The sequence below is a fragment of the Lates calcarifer genome, linkage group LG10 (genome assembly GCF_001640805.2).
Source record: "Lates calcarifer isolate ASB-BC8 linkage group LG10, TLL_Latcal_v3, whole genome shotgun sequence".
NCBI lineage: Eukaryota > Metazoa > Chordata > Actinopteri > Centropomidae > Lates > Lates calcarifer.
The window spans coordinates 1,015,701-1,029,744 of record NC_066842.1 but is presented as its reverse complement, the minus strand read 5'-3'; the positions used below and the strand labels follow the sequence as shown (position 1 = coordinate 1,029,744).

General features: G+C 44.2%; 1 protein-coding gene across 3 annotated transcripts in view; it reads right to left on the bottom strand.

Annotated features, from left to right (window-relative positions):
• cadps2 (Ca++-dependent secretion activator 2) overlaps nt 1-13,791 on the bottom strand; it is a 157,410-nt gene extending 143,619 nt beyond the window's left edge. Inside the window, exon 1 of one of the 3 annotated variants that reach the window (XM_018704949.2) lies at nt 13,067-13,791. In XM_018704949.2, the coding sequence (XP_018560465.1) occupies nt 13,067-13,411 (345 nt within the window). In that variant the 5' untranslated portion in view covers nt 13,412-13,791. The remainder of the gene's footprint in view (nt 1-13,066) is intronic. The other 2 variants (XM_051073199.1, XM_051073200.1) reach the window with 2 other exon arrangements.
• Nucleotides 13,792-14,044: the final 253 nt, after the last annotated feature.

Sequence of the window (14,044 nt, the reverse complement as noted above, 5' to 3'; positions counted from 1 at the left end):
TACCTCAAGTCATGTAGTGTGTGTGTGCAGGAATGTGCAGGACGGAGTGTGCATGTGTATCGTTATCAGCTGAGAGCAGAGGCGCTGTGGGGGGACAATCAGCCGTGACAAAAACCTTGGAGACAGTTTCCCTCAACAACCAGAGTGAAGTCTCTGTCTTTTCACTCCCACATCGTTTCAGTTTCTCTCTCCGCTGTCGAACAAATGGTCACTGGTGTCATTCACCTCGGTAAAGATGGAGGCTGTCACCTCTCAGCAGACAACGATCTAGTCTGGTCTTGGAAAATTCAACAGGTAATTGCAGCAGAAATCCTTGCTCTTTACACTCTGCACACAATAAAAGAAAAACATCCACATCCTCCTCTATGAAGACGGCATCTGACAACAACCTGAACCACGTCTCCTGTCTCCTTCGTTAGCATGGGCTGAGTTAAACGAACAGCTCTGCATGGAGAGCATATAAAATAATCCGTGTGTCCGCGGGTGATCATTATATCTGCAGGGTGGAGCGATCAAAGGGAGTTAAAACACCAGCTGTTTGCTGCAGAGACACTGAAACTAACCATGGTTCAACACAAGAACAGCTCAGGAGAAATAAATGAGGGGGGAAACACAATGCCCCAGTATGACCTGTCTTCATTTTTACAGTTTACAAATCCACATCAGCAACTAAAGAGAGGAACTTAGAGGAGAAACCAACACCAACAGCTGCATCAACACGAAAATTAAAAAATGAAGAAAGTGAGCGTTTGCTGCCATTCAGCTTCCCTTTACTAAATAACAAGGTTTCCCTCATCAGAGTGACATTCAGCACTTAAAGCCTCCAATTATCAGAAGCTAACATTACCTAGCAACCTTAGCTACCTAGCCAGAGATACTTCTCACGCAGATACTTCCTTTGTGACACTGGGGAGAAAAGGTTAAAAGCTAAAAACCTTTTTCAGACAGAAAAGACTGGAGGTGATGGTGATGGGTAGGGATGGGCGTAATTAATCAATGATTCTTGATCGCTGAGAATTTTATCGATCACATGGAATTTAACTGATCCGTCAGGTTCTGTCGCGTGTCTTGAAGCAATATGATTTTCACTACGTAGCAGCGACCAGCAGGAGGCGCTGTTAAAATCTGACAGGTTAAACTGAGCTGCCTTCAAGCTGTTGGAGAAATCAAAGCATGAAGAGAGCAGGAGAAGTTTGATGTGGGAACATTTGCAGCTCAGAAATAACGAAGCTCACTGTAAACCGTGATAACTTTGTGCCTAAATGTCTCTCAGTTGCGTTTATGACGAGCGCCGTAGCTTTGGTTTGTTCATTTGTTCGGTTTGACTCAGAGCCTTGATTATTGTAGAGTATCATTTCTTCTTGGAATAACAATTTCATTGAGGAAAAACACATTTTCTGCCATAGGCATTTTCAGTATAGAAAATAATGATTAATCGATAATTGACTTTTCCCAATGATCGATCGAGGACATTTCTTCAAATGCCCATCCCTAGTGATGAGGCAGCATCTTTTCCTTCTGGTGGGAAACCTGAATAATGTGTGAAGGATAATGTGAAGTTGTCATTTTTGTTTGAACTAACTCTCAAATCTCCCACTTCACAGTGTCCTTAAACGCACCAACAAAGACAGTTTTCAGAAACATCCTCTGCTGCTGGATGAGTTCATTCTTTTCTTTCCGCAGATAAACAAAGACATTTCTTACACTGTTTTCATTTCCAGCTGAAACACCTGCGACCCACGTGCTCGATACAATTAACAACGTTCCTTTAAGACAGGAAACAAGACGACTCAGACTCAACAACTCAGTGTGAGACGGAGGGCTACAGCTCCAGATGGGGGTGGAGGGGGGATAATGTGAGATAGTGTGATGACTGACAGGCAAAGAGGTAATTAAAAAGTTTAAAGCAGGATGTGTGCAGCTCGGAGGGAGGAATTCAATCAGAGGTGACTTTGCACTGAAGGGTTCAGTCATGAAAAGAAAACTGATTGCTTACAAAAGGCATAATTTTCAATTTCACAGACAGAGATCGGCAGAGTCTTTGTGCTTTATTTCCACTCAATTAATAGTTCATGAGAATACAAAGGAACAATAGAATAACACAGGACTATGTGGGCTGATGCTTATTAATGCCATAAATCATCATATTGAAACGGCTGATTTCAACACCCAGGAACATTAGACTTACAAAGGAAACATTTAGTTAAAAAAAGAAAATGTAATGTTTTGTTTGGAGTTCAAATCTGCTCATCTGGGGGCTGATAGATCGCTGGTGATAAGTGAACATTAAAGCCGCAGCCCTGTTGGAGCTCCAGTTTTAGACTCAACATGATAGAGAGGCCTGTAAAAGACACAAATAAATAAATAAATAATGAAGAGTCACGCTGTGCTGATGTACAACAGCCTGAACATGTGAATGAGTTTCTGCTCAGAGACGCTCCGCTGCTGTGGGAAGTTTGAAGACACAGAGAGAGAACGAATACTTTAGTTTATCTTCTGGAATAATCCAAAACCCAATGAAAAAATCCCATTGGCTTTTTGTGGAGGAACCAGGCTGATGCTGACTTCAGGGCTGGACTACAGAAACACATCATCACTGCATCAATCTATTTTGACCGACTTCCTTCATACCCCAAACCTCCACTTTGTAATGAAGGATTTTGTCAAAACACTGGAGACACTGGGGGACCATCCAAGTCTCAGGTCTTGAGGAAGCTATCGTAGCTTATCTAGTTTTATTTAACCTCCAGCACAGCACTCCCCAATGGCAGGGCCTCCCCCAGCAGGACGATGCTCCCACCACACCACAAAAACTGCTCAGAAATGTCTCGAGGAACGCGACAAAGAGCCCAACATGTTGACCTGAACTCCAAACTCCCCAGATCCCAATCTGATCCAGCATCTGTGCAAATTTTCTAACATGTTTCCTCCATCTGTCAGTGGATTTAATGTTGTGACCGAATGCAATTGTGCCACCTTAAGTTCACTCGGTGTGTCTCAACCAGCCTTTGAACAGGACTTGAGAACAAACTTGTCTCTTTTTCATCCATCCAAGGCCACTAAGCCAGTGTGAAATAAAGTCATTTTATATGGTATTCTAACTTTCTATGAATCCAATTATTGACAATGCATCACATCAATCTGTCGTAGAGAGACTTCAGCCTTGAAACTAACAAGCTGTTGGAAATGACACATTTCCTCCTTCTGATGGAAGCATCATGACTCTACAGCCGACCGAGAGGCTGCTGCCAAGCTACACTCAGCTGCCAGAAAGGATTTACTTTAGATACCAATGGGTTTTTTTTTTCCCAAAGAATGGATTACACCCATTGAAGTCCTTTACCAAGTTTAGCTGTGAGAGAGGATTCAGTGTTGTTCCCCAGAGAAGCAGCCAGTGGATTTTTAAACAGCTGCTGCCAAAACAGAGTTAGGTGTAGGTGGAAAGACAAAAACTAAGACGTGACAAACAGCTTGGGATTGCTTTTCTCTTTTAAAACTCAGCAGCTCAATTACTCAGTACCTGAATATCATCTCAGAGGAAGCATCAAAACAAAGAAAACAAACACAAATCTAAATGACAGACATGAGACACTTTACATGACAACAAACTCGACACCTGCGCGAGTCGTCCCGAGAGCCTGCGAGCTGGGATTCGACTGCAATCTCCTGTCTTTCAAAACTCTAAATACGCACTTTACTGCACAAGTAGTACACGGAGGCACGAAAACTCCCAGGAGCCTTTGCTTTGGGAGGAGAAGACGGAGCAGGCCGTCGTCACAACAAACGAGCGGCGTGTGGAGCAGCAGCGAAGAGACACCTCCCGGGACTTCATTAGACACCAGAAGCACCGAGCGAAACCACAGGCTGATCCGGCTGCCACGCAGGGACACGATGCAAACCGCTCAACCTGTCAATACCCATTTATTTATGGTGACTTATAAATATCATCACACTCCAGAGGACTGTTGACCCTGTGTGACCTGCTCTGAAATACACCACTATATTAGGTATACCTGCACCAATGTTGCCAATGTCACTGTGGTGTCAATTCAGGGTTTTAGCTACTGAGGTCATAGTTAGTGATGGTGTTGTACTGGACAACATTACAGTATTCAGAGACATTTTTCTGTCTCTCACGTTTCCAAATAAGGAGGAAAAATCTCTGAATGTAGGAGGAGGACTGCTGAATCGACAACACTCACCGCTGTCTCCTGTACAATAAAGGTCAGTTGGTCAGAGACACGACAGCATCTGTGTATTACTAAAGTCTGGTTGGTCCTGGTCCACTTTAACTTGTTCAGTCATTGCTGTTCTTCAGGTTCCAGGCTGAGTTTAATATTGGTGCAGACTGATGTCTGCATGTGACTACTTTACCATTACCTGTCTGTAACTCATTTTGTTTGTTGATTTTGTACATTTGTATTTTCCAATCTCAACATCACTGTAAGTGACTGTCAATCTCTGTGATTTCTCAGAGAATCTTATGCTGCTTTGGTCCGAACCAAAACAGCAGGTGTGAATGGTTCCTCAGACCATGACCTGGACTAAAAGAAGCTGGTCTCGGTCCAGATGAAATTGAACCATGGTTCGGATCATCTGCAGTGTGAAAACACTTTTTTTGGATGGTTCAGACATTTGGATCAACTACAGGAAGTTGAGGCTCATCAGCCATTAAACAGTAGAAGAAAAATAACTGGAAGAGTTGCAGTAGCACATGAGGCGAGGACGATGTAAGATATGTGGTCGTCTATGAACCAATGAATGGTGAGTACAGGGAGATGCAGTGATGACGACAGGACGTAGATGTGTCAGGTAAAGTTCTTTGTGTGAACATGTGAAACAAAAACTAATCCGATCAAACAAAAACATGAACCTTGGTTCAGACATTAACGTGTGAAAACAGTCTTAAATAAAGGTTGGACATAACTTTGTCTAGTACACCACCTTTAATCATGACCTCAGTAATAAACAATTAAATTTCCCACAATGTCAACAAGACCTGAACATTATAAACTTTGCAAAGGTGGAATTTATGGCAGAGCTGTGTATCTAATGAACATCGGATACATGGACCAAAAATATAAACCTGAATGAATCCGTCAGCATTTTAATAATGTGACCAACCTATTCACAGGAGACAATGAAAGTCACTACAGCTGAAATTTCCACAGTAAGTACAAAAGGTCAAGATTGAAATGGAAAGAATTTAATGCAATATCTAATAGGTTCAGGTTACAGCTTCAATTAAACTGAAAACAATTCAAACTTCTCAAAGTCATAAGTGTTTAATATCTGAAACAGTCATTTGAAAACTTCTCCTACGTACAATATAAAATGAGAGAAATAATGACTAGAATGAGAACATGATTAGAAAGTTCAGTCTAAACCTACGCTGCAAATATTTAGCTCTACAGGTTTGGGTTTTTTTTTTTTTTGGTCTGAACTCCCCCTCAGATCCCTAAACACTGTTATGTGTTGTCAGTCTGGTGCTCAGTTCGCTCCCACTGTTCCGCTGTAATTTATTTTATTCAGCTGAGAGGTTTGTGTAGGTGAAGAGAGACTGACGCTGAGAGCAAGAGAGCGGGAGGTTTTCCTGTCAGGATGATTTGTGTGTGTGCTCATTGAAAAACAAGATCCTGCAGAGCATTCTGGACTTTCTCCTGTGGGCGGTCACATCGGGAAAAAGTCTTGACCTGGTCACTGTTCATCCAAACAGCTCAAAATAACCAATGATGCAACATCCAAGAGGAAAACAGGAATGAACCAGGTGAAGAGGAGATTAATTGGCCACTTTTCTGATGGATGATTAAATTATTCGAGCGAGTCACACGACAAGTCAAACGAGTAAAGCAGCCGATGGACATTTTGGATATTTTGCCGACAATCGTGGTCACATGTTGCCATCGTCATCGTTATAAGTGCATAACGGTCGTGTCTGACTTGAGGTAACATTACCCTGTCAACATTCAAGGACTACTCCAGTGAGTACACAGTGTACTACATGTAAGCGTACAAACTTAAGTTCCAATTTGAGACACATGACTCATGTTAGTTTAGCTTGCTGCATACTAACATTTGCTAATTAGCAATAAACACAAAGTACAGCTGAGGCTGATGGGAATGTCTTTACTTTTAAAACGTGTTTGGTCATAAACCAAAGTCTCCAAAGATACAGGAGAAATTTCACAGTGATTCATTCAATGGTTGTTGGAACACTTTACTCAAAATTGTAACTGGTGTTGTCAGTGAGATTCAGGGATCATGGATGAATGGACTAAATTTCATGGCAGTCCTATCTTATGGAGGGCCAACATCACCGTCTCTAGAACCATGTTGAATGCTAGCATGGCTAAAAAACATGCAGTGGTTCACTTGTCCAACAGGACTATCAGCTGGTCGTAAACTGAATATCACTGAGTTCTGAATTGTTGGTGAGATGAAACATTCGAGGAAACAGTCATCAAATAAATACTTGACTCAATAACGGATCAGTCACATCAGTATTTCCTGTTTGTTCAAAAACCGCTGAGTCCATCAGCATCATCAGCAGTGTGAACGTGTTTGAGGGTGAATTTCAGTTTTACGTCTGCAGCAGAAAATGTACTGAACCAAAGACTTTTCACTGTTGTGTGAGGACTCATGGAGAATAAAGGTGCTGCAATTTTAATGAGTTCACTGCAGCAAAAAAAAATCACTCCACAGAAACAGATTCTCAGGCTAAAAACCAAACTGTTCATCTTTCTCCACTCTGACCAGCAGCTGTGGTTAACAAACACATGTTCACATTAAAAGAATAAAGACAAAACTAAACATTGAACAACGTTTAAAATCAAAGCTTGTGATTGAAAGTCGATGGAAACAAACTCCTTCACTTCCTCCTCTTCCTCAGAAAGGAAACAAGCCGGAGGTAAAAACCCGCCCTGCCGTTCCCTCCATCTTTCCTGCCAGGCGTTTCCTGGTCATGACTCCTGAGAGCTCTGCAGTTTCTCTTCTCACCACAGACACAAACAGCAGCTCCTGCTTTATGTGTGAAAACTTCTGTCTGTTCTCCTGCAGCAGTTCTTTCGATCGTTACTGCCTGATCTAAGACCCTGACGTTCCCATCAGACTCTGCTGCTCTTTGTGTTTACTGCTAATTAGCAAATGTTAGCACACGAAAAATGCTAAGCTAAGCTGGTGAACATGATCATTACATCTGCAAACATCAGCATGTTAGAACTGTCATTTTCAGAATGATAATATGCTAACGTTAGCATTTAGCTCAAAATATCGCAGGAACTGGAAGCAGTTTTTCTTTTATCACATCAGTTGATGAAACTTAAACTTGCCTGACTGTGTTTTCAAACATGCACAGTAGAAAGTACCCGGATAAGAAGTTAAAAACCTTGGCGTACAGTGTGGACTCTCTGTGCTGTAGAGTACTGTACTGAAATGCTGACTGCAGAGAGTTTGAGCTGACTGAGGGATGAGTTTGGCCCCGGGGCCGGGCTGACTCGCTGTCTGATGCTCTTCACGGAGCTCCCTGCTCTGAGAGAGTCCTGCTGAGACATCCTTTCACATCTCTGAGGAGGAGGAGGAGGAGGAGGAGGAGAGGTTACATAACCCTCTGAGAAGAGCTCCATCTCAGGGAATCTGACAGGGGAAGGAGAGATGACAAAGGAGGACGGAAGTCGCCTCCAGCAAATCTGTGGCCAAAAACTGCGCCCACTACCCTCGGAAAAAACACACACACACACACACACACACAAGCCTCCACATCAGCAGAAGGGGCTTCTTACAGCAGAGGCAGGAGGAGATGGTGTTTATCTTGTTTGTGTAATAAACAGCTGCCAGGGGATTAGATGTGTGCAGGGAGGGATGTGTGGGTCTCCATCAGGAGGGGGTTTCTGCAGCTATGGTTTCCCTGCTCCGTTTGTCAGCAGCGCCTGGAAACAGGACAAAAACAGAAACACCGGGGGAAGACCAGGAGGCTTCCAATGTTTGAGAGGCAAGAAAACCCAACAGGTGGGAGTTTCCTCAGCACGGCACGAAAAATAACTCGCACACAAATAAATAAATATTCACTCATTTCCTCTACTGGGAACTTTACTCTGAGCGCTCTCACCAGAACAGAGAGGCACAGCGAGCAGATCGCTCAGGGTCAAAGGTCACATTTCCCTGAAGCACGTTCGAGGCTCGTCAGGTTTCTGAGTCACAGACAGCAGCAGGAATTAGCTTTTGCTTTTCCACCGTGGCTGTGAAAGATGGTGAGGTGGTTAAACCTCTGAAGCTTCAGCTGCCGTCCAGCTGCTGCTGCTCGGCCTCCCTGCAGATCCCGGACACACTACAACCAAAACTCTGCCTCAGGATTTTGGTGGTAAAGATTTGAATTTGAGCATCTCAGGCTGCAGGAAGCTGCTCCCACGCAGAGGACAGCAAACTGCTGAGGCTCAGCTGTTTGGAGCTTCAAACTTTCCAGCAGGTTGAGTTCTGTTGTCTCAAAACAAATCTGCCCCCTGTGCCTCAATAAAGGAGTTAACTGTGTTCTGTTGTTTCAGTATTTGTGCTCTGTGCAGTGACGAAGCTGAATCTAATAGAATCTTAAACTAGGTTTGGATTTCCTTGTAGCATTTTACAACAAGAAGGAAAAAGAGTAGAATCAGGTAAGTATCGACTTGTCCTCTCGCCTCTCGGTTTAGTCGAAGTCCTGCACAGATTAGATCAGATTTGTGGCTCAGGAGGGAGAGTCTGATCAGCTGCTTTACAACCTGAAAGTAAATTATTTATGAGAATTCAAAATGAACCTGGTCGGGCTCTTTGGGAAATAAACATCCTTTATTTTCAGACGGCCTCGGGTGAAACCTGGGCTGTTTCCTTCCTCTCGTCTGATTCACAACATGTTTAATCTGCTCCTGGAAGATTTCATCAATACCACACACCAAATTATTTTATCTATTTCACAAAACATGAATCACAAAGTCCTCTGACACAGGAGACAGAATAATACCTACGTATACACCTTTTATTTCCTTCCTGATCTCTTCAGCCTCAGCATTAAAACACTCTTCTTCTAACCCTAGAAAACCAGACCAAGTACAAACGGACAGGAAGCAGAGGCTCGTTCACTTCAATCAAACTATGTAAACAATGAAAAACTCCATGTTGCACAGCTGGTTTCTCTGCTTCAGTTTCTTGACAAAACTTCCCCCAAAGCCGTCGGGTTTTACCGTCAGTCTGATTCTTATCTGTGTGCACTCCACACTGACGCCTCTGTACAAACCTCTGAAAACCTGTTAATGTTTAAATGACCAAACATAATACAAAATTAATCTGTAGCTGAATAAATACTGAACACAGCTCCAGCAGGAGCCATCGTGACTCCTCCAGTTTGAAGAAGCATCCTAAAACATTTCAGAGGTGTTTTATTTATGGCTTTAGAGTTAATGTTGTGGAGCCTCTGACTCAGTCGTTTCTCTTTTAAAGTAACTCCTCATGATCACAGGTGGGAGGCAGGTGAGAGATAATGTCCCTGCACAGGCTCCATCTGATTGGTCAGATTGTTTCTTGACCATTTCTTGGTTGTGACCAGATTTTGTTTCCGTCGTTTCTCAGTAAACCACCTGCACAGTTAATCGAAAACTCATCTCAACACGATTTTGGCCTGTCACAGTTAAAGTAACCGTCTGTGACACGGACGTTTAAAAGGCTCTGCTCAAAGAAACAGCCGGCCAGAGCAGACGACGAACCACAGAGAGCAGACGGACAAAACAACAGTCAAACACCTGGAGCAGAAGGCGAAGAGCTCCACTCTCCGAGTGACGTTAAACAAGAAGGAATCATGTACAGAGAGTAGAGGTGTTGAAAATAATTCTTTCTACGATGCATCGAGGTGCAGACGATTCTGCATCGATGCAGTGACACAAAATCATCAATTACTGCCTCCTCACGTTGTTTGTTGATTTTCCAGCCTCAGCTGGACAATAAAGTTCTAAAGGTCAAAATTATGGCTGCCACTGTAAAGGACCCAGCCTAAACAATAAAAAAGGGAGTTCATATTTATCTGACTGCTTTCATTCACTGATGAAAAAGAGTCATATGCAGTAATATAGAAAACTGGGGATGTAACACTGTGCCACAAAATAACAACTGTTGAACCACCTGAGGAAACAGCACAAACACAAGCTGCAGCAGGATGAATGAAGGTCGAGAGGAATAACATCACTAACGTTACGTTACGAGTCCCTGTCCCCCGTCACTGTGTCCACCCAGCTCCCAAAGACAGACGGAAGTCATGGTGTCACGTTTCATTCGTCCACAGGTCTGTGTCCAATAAACACTGAGTGACAGTGTTTATTTCTATTTTGCTTGTAGGAGATGAACTGTGAGTGAGGAGCAGTCGGACGTCAGGAGTTTAACACAACATGGACCTGAAAGCAGAGTTTATTTAAAGTGCAATTAAAATGTTTTGTCTCTAAAATCACATGATACCATGTGATACCAACCCTCTGATCAAACTCTCACCAGCAGAAACATCAGGTGAGATCGTCAATGGTTTTTCATTAGCAGGATTAAAATCAATAGATCTGACTGAAGACGCAGCAGCTTTGATTTTCCTGTCATTTCTTACAGCGAACACAAACCAGTGTCATCATTAATGTATTTTCTGGGGGGGTGAAACCCTGAGGTCTGAGCATCACGGAGGCCCCACAGTGAACCCGCTGAAGGCTGAGACGCTAAGCATCAGTTTGCATCATTAACTCCGCCTCCACAGCGGCGAGCAGGAAACTGACGGGGTTCAACACAACTGCAATTTCTCTATGAAGTGCTGTCATTAGTCTTCTGTTTCTCCACCTCCCAGCAACAGTTTGTTTAGTTTAGTCTGACGGATGGTGTGATAAATTCATCAGGTACAGCTCAACACTAAAGACCTACATCAACATTAAGGTGCATCTATGGCTGGAGGACCATCACACAAACCAACCTGTGGCTGCTTCCCAATAAAACACCATCAGAGCTACGAGCTGTGCGCCTGTACGTGTACCTGAGGTTACCTTTATCTATCATTAATGAACCGTTATAGCTAAGATTGTTTCTCAGCTGTCGGACCACAATAGGCCGAGTCTTTGCTTAATTTATCAAAGTACAACGATGAGCGTACCTCACAGGTCTTTAAAGACAGTGGTTACTTGAATGGTTGGACTGTATTTGATGTTTTCCACATCGGGTAAGATTTTAAAAATCTGTTGGTGTGTTAGGTTTAAAGTCCTCCCTACACATTCAACTTTGGAGCCCTGATGGCTGATGAAGGTCAGTATCAGTGTACATATTGATTCAGTGAACTAGATCAGAGCCAGTCTTCATCCATGACTGTGTTGAAATTCAACAGAAACTCTGGCTGTTGTCAGATCTGCTTCCTCGTACAGTTCACACGTCATCAGTTTTCCCTCCACATGACTTATTCCTCCGCAGATAAATAATCCACTCCTGCCGATGAACAAACCTTTATCCCGGGTGTGTTACTGATTTCTCAGTCCAGCAGTGAACCAGATCGGTCTGCCTGACAGGAGTCAGGGGATTCAAACTGGCAACCCACCACATACAGACACGGCTACTGCTGCCGAAACCGCCGCCGCCGCCGCCTCCTCCCACCAGGGAGTACAGCAACACGAGGAACTCAAATCGATGCTCCGTCCTCCAGACTTTTAACAGATTCACACTCTGTTTATGTATGAATCAGCTCAGGGAGAAACAGGGACTTCCAGCATCGGCTGGAATGAAAATAAAAACTCAGGAAGAGGCTGGTTTCTCCAGCTGGATCCCAAGTTCTCGGTCTCATTAATGTGACACAGGATTTAATATTCTGACCTTAAACTCCCACGTCTGCCTTCTGTCAGAGCAGATTCATCACACACAGATATCCTACGTGGTGACTGGAAACGCCTCGTCTGCATATTGAAATTAAACACCATGAGACGCTCATTAACAAGTTTCCCAGCGGGATCTGGAGAACATGGGGTGGGGGTGTTCTTCAGTCATAACTGGCTTCCCTGCTCGCTTTATTAGTGAGAGCTCGCAGGTCCTCGGCTGCCCTCCAGCTCTGCAGAGAAGCATTCATCTGAATCTAACGCAGACAAACCCGAGGAGAGCCATCCCCCAAATCAACGGAGTGCCTGTCGCTGACGTGTTGCAGCCAAGGACGGCACTTCAGTGCATCCTGCAAATCCAACGCCGTCACAGCTCAGACGCCAAGAATTATATTTCAAAAAAAGGACAAAACGACGCCAGGCTTCAGGCTCCGTATGGCCACTTCTCTTCAGTTCATATTAAATATTCCATGATTCAAAATCAAATCTGCACCCCACAGATTTTTCTTGTTTAAATTCAGAACTCTAAATATGGCTCCAACACTCATAAACCATAAAATAAAAGCAGTTTCACCACATACAGATCAAGCCTCATGCAGTCATCAACAGTTCTTACAGTTTATTAACCTCAGCAGACCGGTGTTATAAAGGGAGGAAAACTCGGCATGTGCTTTTTCAGGTCAGTTTTAAAACAAAAACAAGAGGTAAAAACCCTGATCTGCTCAGTTCCCTCCCTACCACTCTGCCAGATTCCTTTCGATTTTTATTCAATTTAAGCTTCATGTTGTGTTTACCAAACATATACACACCGTACAAATGACTGAGTGAGCTATCATTCAACAAGTCAAGCGTATGTTGAATTCGGCATTAATTTCACACACTGTGCTGCGCTATTTCAAGACATATTTCCGCTTTTACACTTGGATCACAATGGGGGGACGTCGCCATCCAGGGAGTGTTTCGGTATGGGAAAAATGTAGAAGCTACAGGAGAATCGACTACATAAGTAACTATTCTGATGAGATGAGTGACTCACGGAGGATCAAACATAAGCCGTATTTATCAATAGCTCCTTAGGATACTAAAAAGACGAAAGGTTTTTGTTTGTTATGACTGTTTTTGACGTGTAAGAGACGCGGCTTTAAATTGACCGATTTTCAATGGAAGTTCGCTCCGTACCAGACAACAGGTGCATGTTGTTTGAGTGTGCGGCTCTCACTCACCTTTTGCTGCCGCCGGGCCATGTCTGTGGGCTGCTTGGCGTTGAACGGGTAGGCTATGCACCGCAGGACGAACACATAGATCTGCAGTTTGATTTTCCTCTCCTCCTCCTCCTTCTGGAGCCGCTCTCGCTCCTTCCTTTCCTCCTCTTCACCTGTAGCGTCTCCGTCTTTGGCACCTTTGCCGGGGGCGCCTCCAGGTGCGGCGGAGTGTCGCTGCTGGCCCCCCGCCCGGCTGTTGTTAGCCCGTTTTCCCGCGGAGGACGCGGCCGGTTTCCTCGGAGTCTCCTGCACAACTTCTGGGTCGGACTCCCCGCCGGTGTCTTCGCTGGAGGACGGGTCCAGCATGGTTCACGGCGTTAAAACTCCGGAGCAGGGGACAGAGACAAACACCTGTTTCAGCTGTAGTTTGTTTGTTTTAGTCGACGTGGCGTTAACGGCTGCACTTTACCGAGCGCGAGTCTTTCCCCGCCGAGGCTGGTGTTGTGTTTGGAGACACGACCTGAGAGGACCGTCGGTTGTTTTGTGTGGAGGGGAGGGGGGCGGAGTTTTAATGGTTAATATTCGGAGGTTGTCGCCGCGTGCTCCTCGTTCCGTCACACCGGGGGGGATGAATGTATTGGAATGGCAGCGCGCGCCCGCCGCCACCGCTGCTGCTGCTGCACGGAGCTCGCGCGCTCTGTAACTGAGCGCTCCTGCACACAGGTGAGCAACCTGTAGCTGCAGCCAGAGATAGGAGAACTGTAGCGAAGAGGTCTCACTCTGCACGTGGTTTCAGACTCACGGAACAAAAACTAAACGAGAGGAAATGTTTTTTATCTTGTCAGTTCTCGTGCTTAAAGTTAGAAACGTTTAACATTTCCGAAAGTTAAATATTCTCTCTGACAGGTGAAGTGAATAACATTGATCATGTGATGTTCTGTTGGGAAACCTTGAGTCGAGACTGTCCTCCTGTCAAAAACGACCATACATGTCGTTTGT